The 15,546-nt window shown below is 38.3% G+C and overlaps 1 protein-coding gene across 1 annotated transcript in view; it reads right to left on the reverse strand.

Moving 5' to 3' along the window:
* Window positions 1-14,248, reverse strand: part of LOC104459201 (putative pre-mRNA-splicing factor ATP-dependent RNA helicase DHX15) — a gene marked incomplete at its 5' end in the record, with an annotated part of 39,693 nt that extends 25,445 nt beyond the window's left edge. Inside the window, 5 exon segments of the mRNA XM_010080090.1 lie at window positions 7,448-7,666; window positions 8,058-8,217; window positions 9,307-9,500; window positions 13,836-14,191; window positions 14,194-14,248. Of these exon segments, the coding sequence (XP_010078392.1) occupies window positions 7,448-7,666; window positions 8,058-8,217; window positions 9,307-9,500; window positions 13,836-14,191; window positions 14,194-14,248 (984 nt within the window).
* Window positions 14,249-15,546: the final 1,298 nt, after the last annotated feature.

Genomic DNA, 15,546 nt, shown 5'->3' on the forward strand with positions numbered 1-15,546 from the left:
GGTTGTGGTCAAAGTTAAGTACTCAAAGCACTTTCAACCATTCAGTGAGATTAACATATTCAATGTCACACATGGAGATATTTCACAGCTAAAATTGCTGGACTGTAACTGTGGAAACACACCTGGCTGCATTTACTCTTTGCACAATGAGTATCGAATGCTGCTCTCTGGTCAGTGTCTGACTTCTTTTTAAGACTTAAACTAACCACAGAAAGCACTACTTGCAGGTTAGTTTTTTTAATGCTCAAAATTGTTTTTTCACAGGCTGCCCCTTTGTCTTCCATATCTTTCTCATACCGCCCAGTACTCCTTGCATCCCTCCCTCATCCTAGAACATGCAGAAAAACTACTTCAGCTAGAAAAAGACACAGAGGGTAGAGCTGAATTCCTACCCCTCTTATTTGTAAAACTAAATCCTTTTCCTTCTATCACCATAACAGTGCTAAAGTTTCCGCAATGAGAGAGAAAAATTGTTCAAAGGACAGCATGACAAGGGGACAAAGGAGTCTCCTGGAGAAGCTCGTTTCTCTAGTCTGACATAACCGATCTGGGAAGACATGATGAAAAGCTGTCAAGCGTTAGAAACTAAGAGGAACGGAACTGATAGTTTTCCTATGGCTTAACTTCAAGTGTACCACTTAAAGGACTAGTGCTTAAATTCCACTCAACTCCCCCCATTCTCTTTGTCTTGCTTTAGTAAATACTAACAATACTGAAAACATAAATAGGATTTAGTATTACTAAGGAACACTCAGCAGTATTTTTTCTATAACATCTCACTTTTGAGAGCCTTATCACAAAAATCTTGTAGGTATGACTTTTAAAGATGGTCTTGCCAGCTTAATTTAGAAACATGTTGGTTCCTTGGGCTCTGTGTCAGTACACACAGCTGAGAAAGAGACTCAGAAATAAATGAGCCACAAACCAATACCTCCCCAGCTGCCTCCAACACCACATCTCTATGTCTTAAGTTTATCATCTCACTACTCCAACACTTAATACTCCCTAGCTCTGCTCAGAAACTAAGGATGTGAACATATAATTACCAGTTCATCTAAAATGAGCTGTATAAAATTAACCTCAGAAGAGACCAATTTTGCTTCTTATCATGCACAGCACATTTTTTTTATCTGCTGTTGAAAATAAAGTCTTTATTACACTATTCAAACTGAATGCTCAGTAGAAATTCACTTTAATTTCTTTCCCTGATGGTATTTATGCAGTAAAAAGTGAGGTGCTCATACTGAAAGGTTACTATTAGCAAGAATAGAAACAGAAAGAGTTACAGGAGCAGTCGCATACATTGAGTTAGTACACCACATTTTTAAGGAGCAAGTTTGTGCTGAACAAATACTGTCAAGATTCTTACACAAAAAGTTCCACTGAACGGTAGTCAAAACCCCCAAAAACATAAAAATCAGCAAACAAAGACTAGCAGCAATTACATTACCAAGTTAAACTGCTCCTGCTAAGCTAGCAATCCAATAACCCAAATTCCCTTCCCTTTTGTTTGGGTGCAGGACTCATCTGTGCGTCCATGGATGAGGCCTGAAATCACACTGCTGCTCAACAGCAGTTACTAGATGACTGACCCCAAGTTACCCTGAGCCACTAGAGTACTTCAAGTGCTGGCATTCACTCTGGCTCACAGGCCAAACTGGTATAGGTAAACATCCATTTAACTTGCTGGTCAGGCCACTCAATCTGAAGACCTAAACTGTATCCCATTATCCTTAGAAAAACTGTTTCTACAGAAAGATGTTGGCTACTGATGTAATTTTAAGCACATTTAATGGAACAATTCGAGCACTTGGCATACAAAATAGAATTCAATGATTTTGTGAACACGGTACTTGGGAACATTATTTCAGAAACCCTTTTTGCATTTGACTCTATATTTGTAGCATTTACAAAGAATCTCATTAGGTGAGCAAAACTTCAAGACTGCTCCAAATAGAACATACTTTAAGAATCTTTTAAAGAGATGACGTTCTTGTCTACAGCAGATCAGCTGCTACGCTATACACAATTAGATTTATCTTCACCTTGGATAAATGAGTCAAGTAGACGTAACTGTTAAACCCTGAAGGAAACAAATGCCAAAAAAAGTATAAGGCAATTTTACCTTCTGTAAAATGAGTAAGCACACCAAAAAATAAATGCATAAATAAAAAGACTTCTCAAACCAGAGATGTTTGGCAGACACCTTAACCTTCCCGCTTCTCTTTTGAAATCCTATCACAGACAGAGGCACTGACAATCTTATGTGACTTCAATGACAAGAACCTTCTAGAAATTTAGTCTTTGTCCTCAAAATTGCATGGAGCTTCACCAATTTCCCTTTCTTCCCCCAGGAATGAAAGCAAACTGCTACAAGCTAAAATGAGGAAACAACAGTAAAAATAACTGAACCCAAGAAATATGCCATTTCAGGAGATGCTCTGAATACAAATTCAGAAACAAAACTTTGTAAAATTACAAACCTGGACAAAAAAAGTTGTCCATGGAACAAGTTAACACTTGACTGTAACTGAGAACTGCTCTGGCAGTAAGTTATAACTGATCTTGTCTCAGCATGCTTCCTATACTCAGGCTCTTTTTGACCTGGTCTATTTGAAATATTTAATATTGACATCACCTCAAATGAATGAAAAGCAAATACAACTTCCTCCCCTTAGCACTTGAACAGAAAATTACTCGTTTCAGTTTATGCTCCCAAACTCCTCAATACTTTCTGTGCAAGGCTAAACAAGACACAACCTGTGTTCATTGCAGCCCAGTACACCTACTGCCTTAACCTCCCTCAATCACTACCACTGAGACTAAAAATGTTGTCAGTGTTTACTTCTATTTCCTCATAAGTCTCTGCTACTTTCTTCCACAGTTCCAGTGCTTCACCAGCCCCATTGCAAGGAAAAAAGTGTACCTTTAAAATAAATCCTCATTTACAAAACATTCCACCAAAACCTCAAAAGTGCTCTGCAACTCCTTTCTACACCAACATCAGTTTTACCAACATCACTTTAAACCTCCCTAGAACACCAACACCAGAATTTCACAGCAATATTTTTCAGTATGTTTACCTACAGTCAAGAACAACAGTGCTGAGCTGTACTTCAAACCTCCAGGTGCAGCCCAGATTCATCCTCCTAAACGTCTAATGATGTATCTGGCCTTATGGAGAAGGCGGTACTGGGGTGGCAGAGAACACACTTTGCATTCACAAATGCCTTAGGTTACCAAGATATGCAAGACAGATCTATACAGTTTCTGTGTCATTATTTCTGCCTCCTCCACCCCACAGATTTCATCTGTAGGGATTTTACACCTACTCTCAGATTACTGATCTTAACAGAGAATGAAATTTAACACTGTTTTAGCAGAACTCCAGTAGACAATAAACCAGCTACCTCTGAGATCTGCACGTGATCCAGACTTGGGACATTTAAAGTCGAGTTTAACAAATGTGTATCTACACAACTAGACTACCAAATTTATCATCTCGGTGACTGAGAATAAATTTGACAAAACCTACTGTCTAAGACAGACACGTTGACTGAAATGTAAGTATACTATCTCCTTGAGAACAGAATTTCCTATTAGAGGTTCCAATTTTGCCTGTGACTGATGCCAGGTAACCTGGCTTACAGTTTTCCAGGTTTACCTCAGGTTATACCTTGTTTTAATATTGGCACAAAATAAGAACATTACTTTCATCTTCTGGAATCTCCCTCATATACCAGTGTGGTTTTTTGAGATGGGCTCTCCTCCTTACAAGGACTGCAGGCCAAATTCTGTTTCAAAATGTTTATTCCCAATAAATGTTGTTTTTAAAACATCCTCTTGTGTTACTAACGGACTTGAAAAGCAGTTCATTTAACATCATCATACACTTTTTCTCCTTTCAGGATTCAGGAATGAAGTTTTTATTGAGCATTTATTTCTGTACCATTAACAAAAATTTAATCTTAATCCAGTAACAGGCTTATACAATTAAGACTCCTTTGGTTTCCAAATATATTTAAATTTTTTTTTGGGCCCAACAATACAAAATCTTCCCTAGTATCTCCACATTCCATCAACTTCATGTCTTAACTAATCTGTATTAATCAACTGCTATCCATCTTATTGCCCACATAAAATTACTTCAGGTTCAGCTGGAAGTGAAGGCACTAGCTAGTAAGGACCGTCATTCTGCCTCAGACCACTACAATTACTCCACATCTGAAGCCTCTTAAAACTCAAAACAGTTCACACTTGCATGGTTTCACCTAAAACATCTTCATTTTATGTAGCTTCATTGGCTTTGTAAGTGCATCTTTCTGACAAGAAAATCAAATCATCCTGCAGCCTCTTCATATTTTTTATTTTGGAAAACAAAGAACTACAAAGCATTTCTGCCCAGCAAAAATCAATGGCAAGACTCGAGCTACTAAGCCTACTGAACCCAAACCACAGTGGTACCTAGAGCAGACTTTCCAGTTCTTGAGATTACGCTAGGTCCTATCACTCTAGATTCAACGTGGTACACACATACACTGTATTATGAGGCTCAAAGATAGGCCTCAACAGAGGCTCCAAAACATGATGAATCCAGATGGATAACATTTCAAAGCTTCTCTACAGAAGCTAAACCAGACTTCAACTTCATGCTAACTAGATAAATTCAGACCAGCCCCAGGCAGAGCCACTCCAGTGCCCCTGAACAGTATCATCCATGGATAGATATGTGGACTGGAGAACTCTAGACAAAAAACAGAGGATGGTGGCTTACCAGTGCAAGTTTTAAGCTACTCAGTAAGGCAATACAGGGATATTGTTAGACACATGTATGTTTCTATGTACAGATATAATTAATCATAGAATGGCTAGGGCTGGAAAGGACCTTAAAGATCATCTAGTTCCAACTCCCTGCCATGCGCAGGGACACCCTTCACTTGACCAGGTTGCTCAAAGCCTCATCCAGCCTGGCCTTGAACAACTCCAGGGATGGTGCATCCACAGCTTCCCTGGGCAACCTGGGCCACTGCCTCACCACCCTCACAGTGAAAAATTTCTTCCTAATGTCCAGTCTAAATCTACTCTTTCAGCTTATACCCATTACCCCTTGTCCTCTCACTACACTCCCTGATCAAGAGTGCCTCCCCATCTCTCCTGTAGACCCCCTTCAGGTACTGGAAGGCTGCTATTAAATCTCCTCGGAGCCTTCTTTTCTCCAGGCTGAACAACCCCAACTCTTTCAGCCTGTCCTCACAGGAGAGGTGCTCCAGCCCTCTGACCAATTTAATGGCTCTCCTCTGGACTCTCTCCAACAGGTCCTAGGTCTTTTTTTATGTTGGGGACCCCACTTCTGAACACAGTACTCCAAGTGGGGTCTCACAAGAGCAGAGTAGAGGGGGAGAATCACCTCCTTCAACCTGCTGCTAATGCTGCTTTCGATACAGCCCAGAACACAATTGGCTTTCTGGGCTGCAAGCACACATTGCCAGCTCACGTTCAGCTTCTCATCCACCAATATCCCCAAGTCCTTTTCTTCAGGGCTGCTCTCTATCCATTCTCCACCCAGCCTGTACTTGTGCTTGGGATTGCCTCGACCCACGTGCAGGACCTTGCACTTGGCCTTGTTAAACTTCATGAGGTTGGCATTGGCCCACTTCTCCAGCTTGTCAAGATCCCTCCGGATGGCATCCCTTCCCTCCAGCTTGTCCACCACACCACACAGCTTGGGGTCATCGGCAAACTTGCTGAGGGTACACTCAATCCCACTGTCCATGTCTCCGACAAAGATGTTAAACAACACTGGTTCCAGTACAGACCCCTGCATAAACTATTGCATGATTAAAAAAAAAGTTTAAGACATTATGCCCTGTAAATTAACCCAGTGGAAATCAAAGAGCTTGTTTACACAATAGAACAGAGTACCTCTGCAGCACTGTCTGGTACTAGACCAACTAGGTCTAGAGCCATTTGCTAAACACAAGTAGTGCTCAGAGGGGGTAACATCTGAAGGCAGTTGTCTACCCCCTCCACTTAACTCCCGTAATTGTTATGTTACTTAGAGCAATACATAGCAACCAATATAGCAAGGATCTAATTTGTAATTTATAATTAGAAGGGCAATTATTTGTTCTTCATGAAAGGTTAAAGATCAGTCTGATGTAGCATCCTTTTAAGAAAACAAAATCTGCTGGAACAGCTGGACAGCAATGCTCCTTTCTGTTACCACTCGTTCACTCACCCACTTGAAACAGTTGTTTCACTAATTCTCACATTTACCTGAACTAGAACTTGCAACTAAAATCCAAGAGTCACGTTCAAAGCCACAATCGTTAAGGTAAATAGTCCAGTCAAAGAAGGACAAATGGAAAGGCCAGAGTATCTGCTTTTACAGTGACAGTCCTTGTTTTAGTTTTCTAAGGGAGGAGACCACCTGCCAGAAGACATTTTAATCAAATGTCTTAAAACTCATCTGAGGCAACACACCTTTATGACTGGCAAATCTACTAAAAAAAGTGTGCGCCTCTAGCATCATAAATTATTTGTACCATTTTTCCCCCCTTGGCATAGTTAAGACTCTGCATGCTTAGATTAAGAACACTGAATTGTCCCACATCCTTTGAAGAGTATTTCTTCAAGAAAAGTGACTCCAAGAAAAACGAGTCAGAAAAACATTTTCGTTAGATGAGTTTCTCCCCCTGCTAAAAATATTAATTTTAGGTTTAGGTTGAACCAGTGAAATAAACTTGCACAATGCCTACGGGGGTTCTTTTTACCTCTTCTCCATCTCGGTCCACTAACAGGGACACTTGCTTCAAAGCAAGAGATTAGGACTAAAAAAAACCCAGTTTATTTCAAGCAAAGGATTTAAGATTTCCAGAAAATCCTTGTTTCCTGATGTAGTTTAGCTTAAGTGCTTTTGTACAATCCTCTTTTGCAAGGCACTGAGTCCATTTCTGAGACATAACTCCCAGTGTTTGTGGTACAGAAAGAGTACAACCTAATACTCAAAGCTATCCATAAAAAACACACACTAAACATGTTTAAAAGAACTACTACTGATAGCCAAGTAGCAGAACCAAAGTGTTACTTTTCACACAAGTTGTACCTTACACATCCAGAAGGGCAAAGAATTACATTTTCAGTAAAACCAAAGATGCCATCAAGTATCTAAAACTTTTGAGTTCACATCAGTACAAACCTAAGGTTCATACTCTAGGTTTCTATTTTAGAACCACGAGTAAGATGAAAATACTCATTTTAGAGAGGGTTTGCACAGAGTATGTATACCACAGATACATACGATGACCAAGGACCTGAAGCATATGGCAGGTAGAGAACCTCAGGTCATTCAAATGATAAACTAGAAAACGAAACCACACATTTCAGCCTACACAAACCACTTAAAACAGTTCCTGTACAGATCGATGGATAAAAAAAAAGAAAGTACCTCCTGTCCAGTAAGAAAGAGTAAGAGATCTCCTTCCTCTTCTTCACACATGTGAATTTGGATCACTGTTCGAATGGCAGCCTCAAGGTAGTCCCTTTCTGGTTCTGGAGTATAGAATATCTCCACAGGATGGGTGCGACCCGGGATAGTTAGAAGAGGACAGTTATCAAAATAGATCTGAAACTTGCCAGCATCTAAAGTAGCACTCATAACTATAACCTGTAGTTTTGGAGGAAAAAAAGAGTTAATTCAAAGGTTAACAAGAATTTGTGAAATGCTACGCATACAACGCATAAAAGAAACTAAACTCAACTGTTAACTGTCATTTGAGCATGCTTTTATCACCTGATTACAACACCCTTGTTATAAAGGACCAAAAAAATTACTAGTCAAATACGGAAAGGTTAAGCTATTATTATGTTGTTCCTCAACACAAACCGCACTAGTAATTTCCTAGGGTTATCTTTCCAATACAGAGAATCACCACATCAAAAAACAGTTGATCTACTTCAGCTCATTATGAAAATCAGCTAATGGTAAGCACACAGATGCCTTATTTGGTCTGCCTGCAACTAGAAAGGAGATGCTGCTGGGCTTCATCATTACTGACCTTCAGATCAGACCTTTGTCTTACAACTTCCTTCAAAACGCCCATCAAAATATCAGTAGCCAGTGTTCTCTCATGGGCCTCATCAAGAATTATAACACCATAACGCTCCAACAAAGGATCATTCATTGCTTCACGAAGTAGCATACCATCAGTCATATACCTGAATACAAAAACAATTTCAACACAAATTTTATTTAGTAAGTCTGATAGAGAATCCCCTTTCATACAATTCACTATGTTGCTTGAAATAAGCTTTCAAGTTTTTCTAAATACAAATATCAGTAAACTATTTCTAACACAGTAACAAGACCATTTAAGTTTTCCAATAGAAATTACTGCAGAGTATAGGTGAAATCTGGGAGTAGGGGGGAGGCTTAAAAAAAGGGAGTAGGACGGGAAACAAGGTTTAGGAACATTTATAACTAGTTTGTAGACTATTACAGGCAGACTTCCAGGTCTACAATCAGAGACAGAAAAAGAAAGGGAAAAATGCTCTGAAATCATAGAAATACTGTTTCTGCAATTGCTTCTTCCCTTGTCTGTTTAATGACCATCTCTTCACTTTTCATTATTCTATCTCAGTTAAATTTCTTTTTACACTAATACGTAAAGCTAATGCTTTATTCCCACCCTTCAACATATCTTTTGAAAGAAAAACATTACTTCTTGAACCACACTATGTGGAATCCTTTAACTGAGTATTCCGAATGTCATCTGCAAATGACACACTAAGTAGGTCTGGTTTCACCTACACAGCACAGGAATCCAGAACAGTTGACAACTAAAACACTACGGATTATGTGTCCCAGAGTCAGGCATAGGCCAGTTCTGAGCTAGTTCTCCTTACTGAACTAAGCTACTGAACTTCATCAAGATTACCCTGAGTAGGAAGATACCACAGACAAAGGTCAGCTGAATGCATAAGACAAATAGAAACTGAATGCTGAAGGGCTTTATTCTGAATAGTATCTTAATCATAAAAATTCTTCATATCATCTTCTTCTTTATGGATCACTTAATATTAATTTCCATGAGGTGCAACAATTTCCCTAGGAGGAATGACTCATTTTCAATTCTATTCAAGGCCCACCTTCCAAGTTCCTCTCTTCTCTACTCAGACGCTAGAAGTACGTGTCCACAGATTCACTCCCCTCATCGTTATTCCTTTCATAACTTTGCTCACACCCTTTACTACCCCGTGACTCCCTCACCTCCAAGTATACCTTTACCTGGCAGTTGCCATACTTACTTCAAAATGGTTTTTGCACTACTGCAGTCTTCAAATCGAATAGAGTAACCAACCTCCTGGCCCAGCATAACATCCATTTCATCAGCAACCCGCTGTGCCACACTCATTGCAGCTACTCTCCTAGGCTGGGTACATGCTACTCCCCTCTTTGGTCCAGGTAATGAACGCATGTAGTCAACACACCATTGAGGGATCTGTCAAGAACAAAATTCACTTTTAAACAAATGGCCAGATGTAATACGTAACCCTTGTATTGTATCAAATAAAGTTAGTTACAATTCTACTGAGATGCCAACTGCATGCAAAAAAAAATATTCAAAACATGACAGCAGAGCAGACAGACTAGCTAGTTGGACCCAATGCCACTAAAGAAAGGACACTCAAACATGTACGTAACAATCTTTAAAATTATCAAGGAAATACATAGGTTCACAGTACATTTAAGCTCTGTTAGATCAGTACCTTATACAGATATTTATCAGCAGCCAACATGCTCCAAAGCAACAAAAATTAAAAAGTTAACACTCAGAATTTTGACATCTATAGCACTGTTCATTGTTTTAAAGTTTTACAAATTATACTTTGTGGCTTTAAAAAGTAATGCTTATTAATACATTAAGCAAGAAAATATTTTAGTGATATAAAAATTATCTTAGCCAGGAATCACGCAAAATAAAATAATTAGTTGTGTTCATTTGGTTATTACTGCTCTTTTGAAATTTTGTCAACCAGATATGAAACCCATGTTTTCCTTCCTATGTTAACACTCATTCGATTTGTCAGTAACAGCTTGATGAAGATGGAATACTCTTAACATGTTCCTAGTGTGACCTTTTATGAGACATCTCCAGGCACAACGAGTTCCAAGTCTACAGATCAAAAAAAAATCCACTCTTCCTTAGTAATTGCTTTTCAAGTATTCTTAAAAGCTCATATTTACAGAGGGAGAAGAAAAACACAATATTTATACATTGCACCAATGCAGAAAAAACAGGAAAAGCAGGAAAATTTTTTGTCTACAATACCATATTTTCCACAACAAAACGGATGCAAGTGAACACTAAAACATACCCACAAGGAGACAAGTGGTTTTTTTTTTTTTTTAAATGGAGAACATACTTGTATGATAAATAAAGGAAGCAAAGATGATGAAAATACAACAGGAGACTACTAGACTGCTGAGAACAACTCAAATTTCTGGAAACCCTATTCAAAACTAAAAATAATAGCAGTGCTCGAACACTGATAGGGTTTCAAGTATATCCTATCCTGTAACACACACACTCCCTTAAAGCTCAGTGTAAAGAAAGGAACTTGCTTCCCAAGTCACTAATAAAAATATAACCCTAAGCATATTAGGTGAAGCTTAACTTTAAACAGAGCAAGTCCTGAAATAAACTTCAAAACAGGTCTGTCAAGCAGCAGTAGTACAAATGAAAATAGTCAAAGCAGTTTTCCAGCAAACAGCAAAACCTACAGCACTAGTGTCAAATGAAAGAAAAGGGCTAGACTTCAATGTGTTGAACTGATTTAGATGACCACCAGAATACTTTTCATGTCCAGCTTTAAAAGACACACAAAAGGACCATGCCATTCTACATTTTCTACTTCAATTGTAACTGGCAATATACTGAACACTTCTTATCACCTGTTTCTTACAAAACCTAACAAAGTTAGCTCAACTCTGCTGACAGAAAAAAAATTACAAATCATCAAAACCTTTAACTCTTTAAAAAAAGCCATTTTATCAGACACAAGGAACAGCTGTAGTTAGCAGCCCTTTACCTCAAGGACTTCCTCAATTGAGAGATTTTCAAATATATCCACCATAAACAGGAGGCAGGGACTACAGATACCGCAGTCTCTAAGATCAAAAATACACGCATCAAGGGCTGTTAAAGACTACTCCGAAGTCAAGGAAAGTCACTGTCCTTCTAGCTTTTCTGAGACACTTCAACTTATTGAAAATTTTCTCCATAAAAAGTTATACAGTACAATTCTGAGAATTTTAATTAGTTGAAAAGGTGTCAGACTTTTATCCATATCAATTCTCTTGTGGACTACAAGGACAGCAGGAGATTATTCAGAAACATCTTGCTTCTGAACTTCATCTGCCAAGAAAACTTGCTGACAAAGTGGCATCCCTTACATTATGTTCACATACATCCTATCCTTTACAGGTACAGCTCTCAAGTGAGAGCAGATGCTACTATACTATTCCATCTACAGAAGAAATCTAAATTATTATACCAACACCACATATGATCCCACATTTAGAAGGGAGTACACACTGCCATTACAGCAAGTACTTAACCTCTTTCTAGAAGAAATTCAGCACACCCATGCCATCACTGAGCATATTCTCAGAGGATTTAAAGAAAAGTTAACTCGACCTTCTAAGTTTAAAATCACAAATCAAGCCATTACAAATACCAAAGACTTGAAAACGAACAGCTTTGGCTTCCAAGATACTTCTTCAGTGCTTTGGGGTTTTTAAGTCTATGTGGAATAAGCCTTTCAGAAAAGTTTTATCTCCTGTTGTTACCATTGTCAGAGCCAAGCATTCCCAAACCTGGGTGTTCTACAAGACTAAAGGGAAAATAAACACCTAATAACCAGGGAAGGGCCTGGACAGGTAGCAGCTCACTCTCAAAAATATTATTTGCTACCATACAGCTTTCTACTATTGCCAAGACAGGGAAGATCATGATTTTGGAAGAACACTTCATTATATATTTCAAATAACACCAACTTCATCTCAATAAAAGCAACCATAAACAGTTTGTGCCCACCTCCAGTTTGAGCATTAGAGGGTTTCTCAAAGATAATTATTTATCTTGCTCTGATCAGCAAAAGTAAGAAGAAAAACAACAACCTCCCAACTGGTTTTAAGACAGAATGTGATCACAAAAAGGATGTGACACTACCAGATGCAAAACAAGGTTTTAATTAAGAGGCCGCAGGATCATGTTCCTACAAAGGCACTCTGAATTGCTTCAAAACATTATCTGCAATGTTATCAAGACAGAGAATTCAGAAGAAGCGGTGAAGCTTTCAAGACAGATTATGTGCTTTTGGTAGCTTAAACCCCATTTTTAGGAAAGATGCCTTAGGTTTCTTAAGTCCTTTCAGAAAATAAGGGGTAAAGTAGTAAGACAAATCAGGAAAAGCTTTATGCCTTGGGAACGACACGATAGTAAGATGTATTTGAAGTTTAAGCAAGGTATTAAGAACACAAAGTCTTTAGACCTTCAAATTCTCAGATCATGCAACAGGAAATTTTGGTTTTATATAAATACCGATTTTTTCACATGAATGTTGAGAATACTATCTCTTCCAAGTAACTACATAATCAAACTTTTCTGAAGAATTCTACAAAATCCTGGTCTCCGATTATACATGTTAAAAACGCAATAAGGCACCTTCCAAACAAGACACTGGTTCCTAAAATCTGCAGCAAGAAGGGAATGTAACTTTAAATATTTCAGGCACAGCTATTAAAGGTATCCAACATTCTATTACGTCCTTCACATTTTCTAGACATCCAAGTTTTATTTTATGACTAAAAATTTATTTCTGCAAGACACTGTAAGCTAGCTATAACCCATTTTCTAAAGAGTAAAATATCCTTCAGTTTTTATTTTCTGGGTAGATAAAATGAATTTATCAGGTTACAGGAAAAAAAAAAAAAACACACAACACTTTTACATCTGTTTTCCACACAGATTTTAAACAGCAAACCAGAGGACATATTGAAGTTTTGAGCAAGTTTGCCCTGCTATAAATACACAGTGGTGCTCCTTAAATCTTAGATCTTCCCTGTTTACTGATCCCCAAAATTCTTCTTAGCAGTTAAGGAGGCTCCACAGATCTGTTATCACTACTTTCTGTGCTGAGGAAGATTTTTAAAGCCATGAATCTACAAAAGAAAGGTTATTTTAACTGCAGCACTGGAAAGCTGCAGTTATGAGACCTCTAAGAATTTTCAGTATCAAGGAAACACAAGTCTCCTCCTCTCAAGTTTGAATATCACCAATCGGATCATGCCAGAATTGTGTCTGCCATTTCAATTCCCTTTAAGCACATATCTGTAGCAGTAAGTTTCATAAAACACTAACAAGTCCCTAGTTCTTTAACAGTTTTCCTACCTTCCATCTGCTATGCACACAAACAGATAAATAAACTGTAGATGTAAAAGTAGAACCATCACTTCAGTTTTAGAACACTTCTGTCTAGCCATTAAAATCTCTTTATCTTCCTTTACCAAAAAGATAACTACCAATCATAAAGCCTAACAGAAGTAGCAGCCAGAGAACAGGACCAGAGTGTGAAAGGGGAAGATGCCAAAAGACTCCTCTCACTTTTGTATTCATTAAGCAAACAAAATATTTAACAAATTAGTTCTGCTCATAATTTGAAGTGCTTTTGCACAATGAATTTCAAGAAACCAAAGGAAGTTTCACCTCACACACACTTAGCAACAGTCTCAACCTTCAAAAAACTGCAGTATCATACAGATAAGAACTCACCTGTGTTGTTTTACCAGACCCAGTCTCTCCAACGAGCACAAATGACTGATGCCTAATCAAAATATCCGTAAATCTTTCTTTATATTCCCAGACAGGAAGTTGTAGCCTTTTTTTCAGGATGTCATAATATCGTGGTGTATGTGGCAGATTTGTGAAAGGGTTAATACTGTGTGGAATCATTGCTGGTTTTATACTTGGTAACCCAGCAGCTGCATAATACGTAGAGTTAGATGTAGGTCGCAAATCTTTTTCCTTGTCCCTTTCTCTGTCACGATCTCTATCTCTGTCACGATCCCTGTCGCGATCTTTAGAACGGTCATCACGGTCCCTGTCCCGGTCACGATCTTTCCTAAAAGAGTTAAGAGACAGAACAGAAAATGAGATACTTAAGTATTTAAATGCAATGTAGGAATTTAAATACAAAGCAACTTGAAAGGTATCTGGTAAAGAGTAGATATAAACCAAATCTTTTTTAAAGCCTTGCAAACAGCTACCTGGAAGGATAAGCATCAAGGAGTACACGAAGTAGACTGAACTTATCACATATACATAGTTAAAAATCACTGTACGTAAGCACTGCCACAGTTCCTCACTACAGCCAAGACTGAAGAAATCTATCACATGAAGAGAACATCCTAACCTTCTTCATTTAATGACTATGAAGTATCAGCTGTATCTTCCAGATTTGTCTCACAATACTTCCCATCCCTACTTGCTGCTGCTGCAGAAAAATAAGAGAACACTAAATAGCCTTTTTGCCTACCCAGCAAGGGAATTATGCTAACCCATATAAAACTAACTCAAGATCGTAAGTGAGACCTAGAAGAAAAGTTTGATTTTAACACCCCACAATTCGTAGCTTTTTTGGTTCAAAGCCTTCCATACAATTCTGGCTCAATCAACTTTGATATACAGGTCAATGAGACCTCAGACTTAAAGCCAGCCACTACACTTCACAGATAGGTTGGAAAAGACTCTTAAGATCACCAAGTCCAACCATTAATCTAACACTCCCATAAAATCACACCAACTTCTTCAGTATAACCTCCTACCACACAAAACCAGCGTTTCGATATTACCATTTGTTCCAAATATCAAGTAAAAAAAGTTCACTGCACTTGCAAAAGAAACACAGTATTTTTACTATAGTTACACACTCAAATTTCAACCTCTAGCTCAGTCTTAGTGGCAGTTTCTGATTCTGCAAATCCACATGCTTGTTCTTCCACATAATCTCACTCTCTCTACAAACACTGAAACACTTCCAAGAAATCTCCAGTTTGACCTGAAGAACTATAGCTACATGCTTTTAATCAAAATCCCCATCCCCTAATTCAGCACTTTGAAACAAGCCCCACTTTACAAAGACGCTCCATCACATTTTAATCTAGTGTAAATCAAAAGATTAGTGGCATCTTTGCCTGCAAAACTGAGGATAACCCCGGCTTCACCTTCTTCTGTACATGAACTGAAATGCCATCAGAAAGGCAAAACAACAAGCCAACACCAGCTCTACAGTAAATGCATATATAAACATTTTTAGAAATAGTCATTAAGGGATAACAAAACCTCTGCCTCTTGTCTACCACCATTCAGGCATGCCTGAAAGAGTAGAGTATGTCTAAAGGAAACTGTTGGCCAACACTCCCCTCCACAGCTTTTTTTTAAAAAAAAAACAAACAAACATGCAGCTGACCTTCAAATCTAACTG

This window comes from Pterocles gutturalis, unplaced genomic scaffold (assembly GCF_000699245.1).
Source record: "Pterocles gutturalis isolate BGI_N339 unplaced genomic scaffold, ASM69924v1 scaffold43554, whole genome shotgun sequence".
In the NCBI taxonomy this organism is placed as follows: Eukaryota; Metazoa; Chordata; class Aves; order Pterocliformes; family Pteroclidae; genus Pterocles; species Pterocles gutturalis.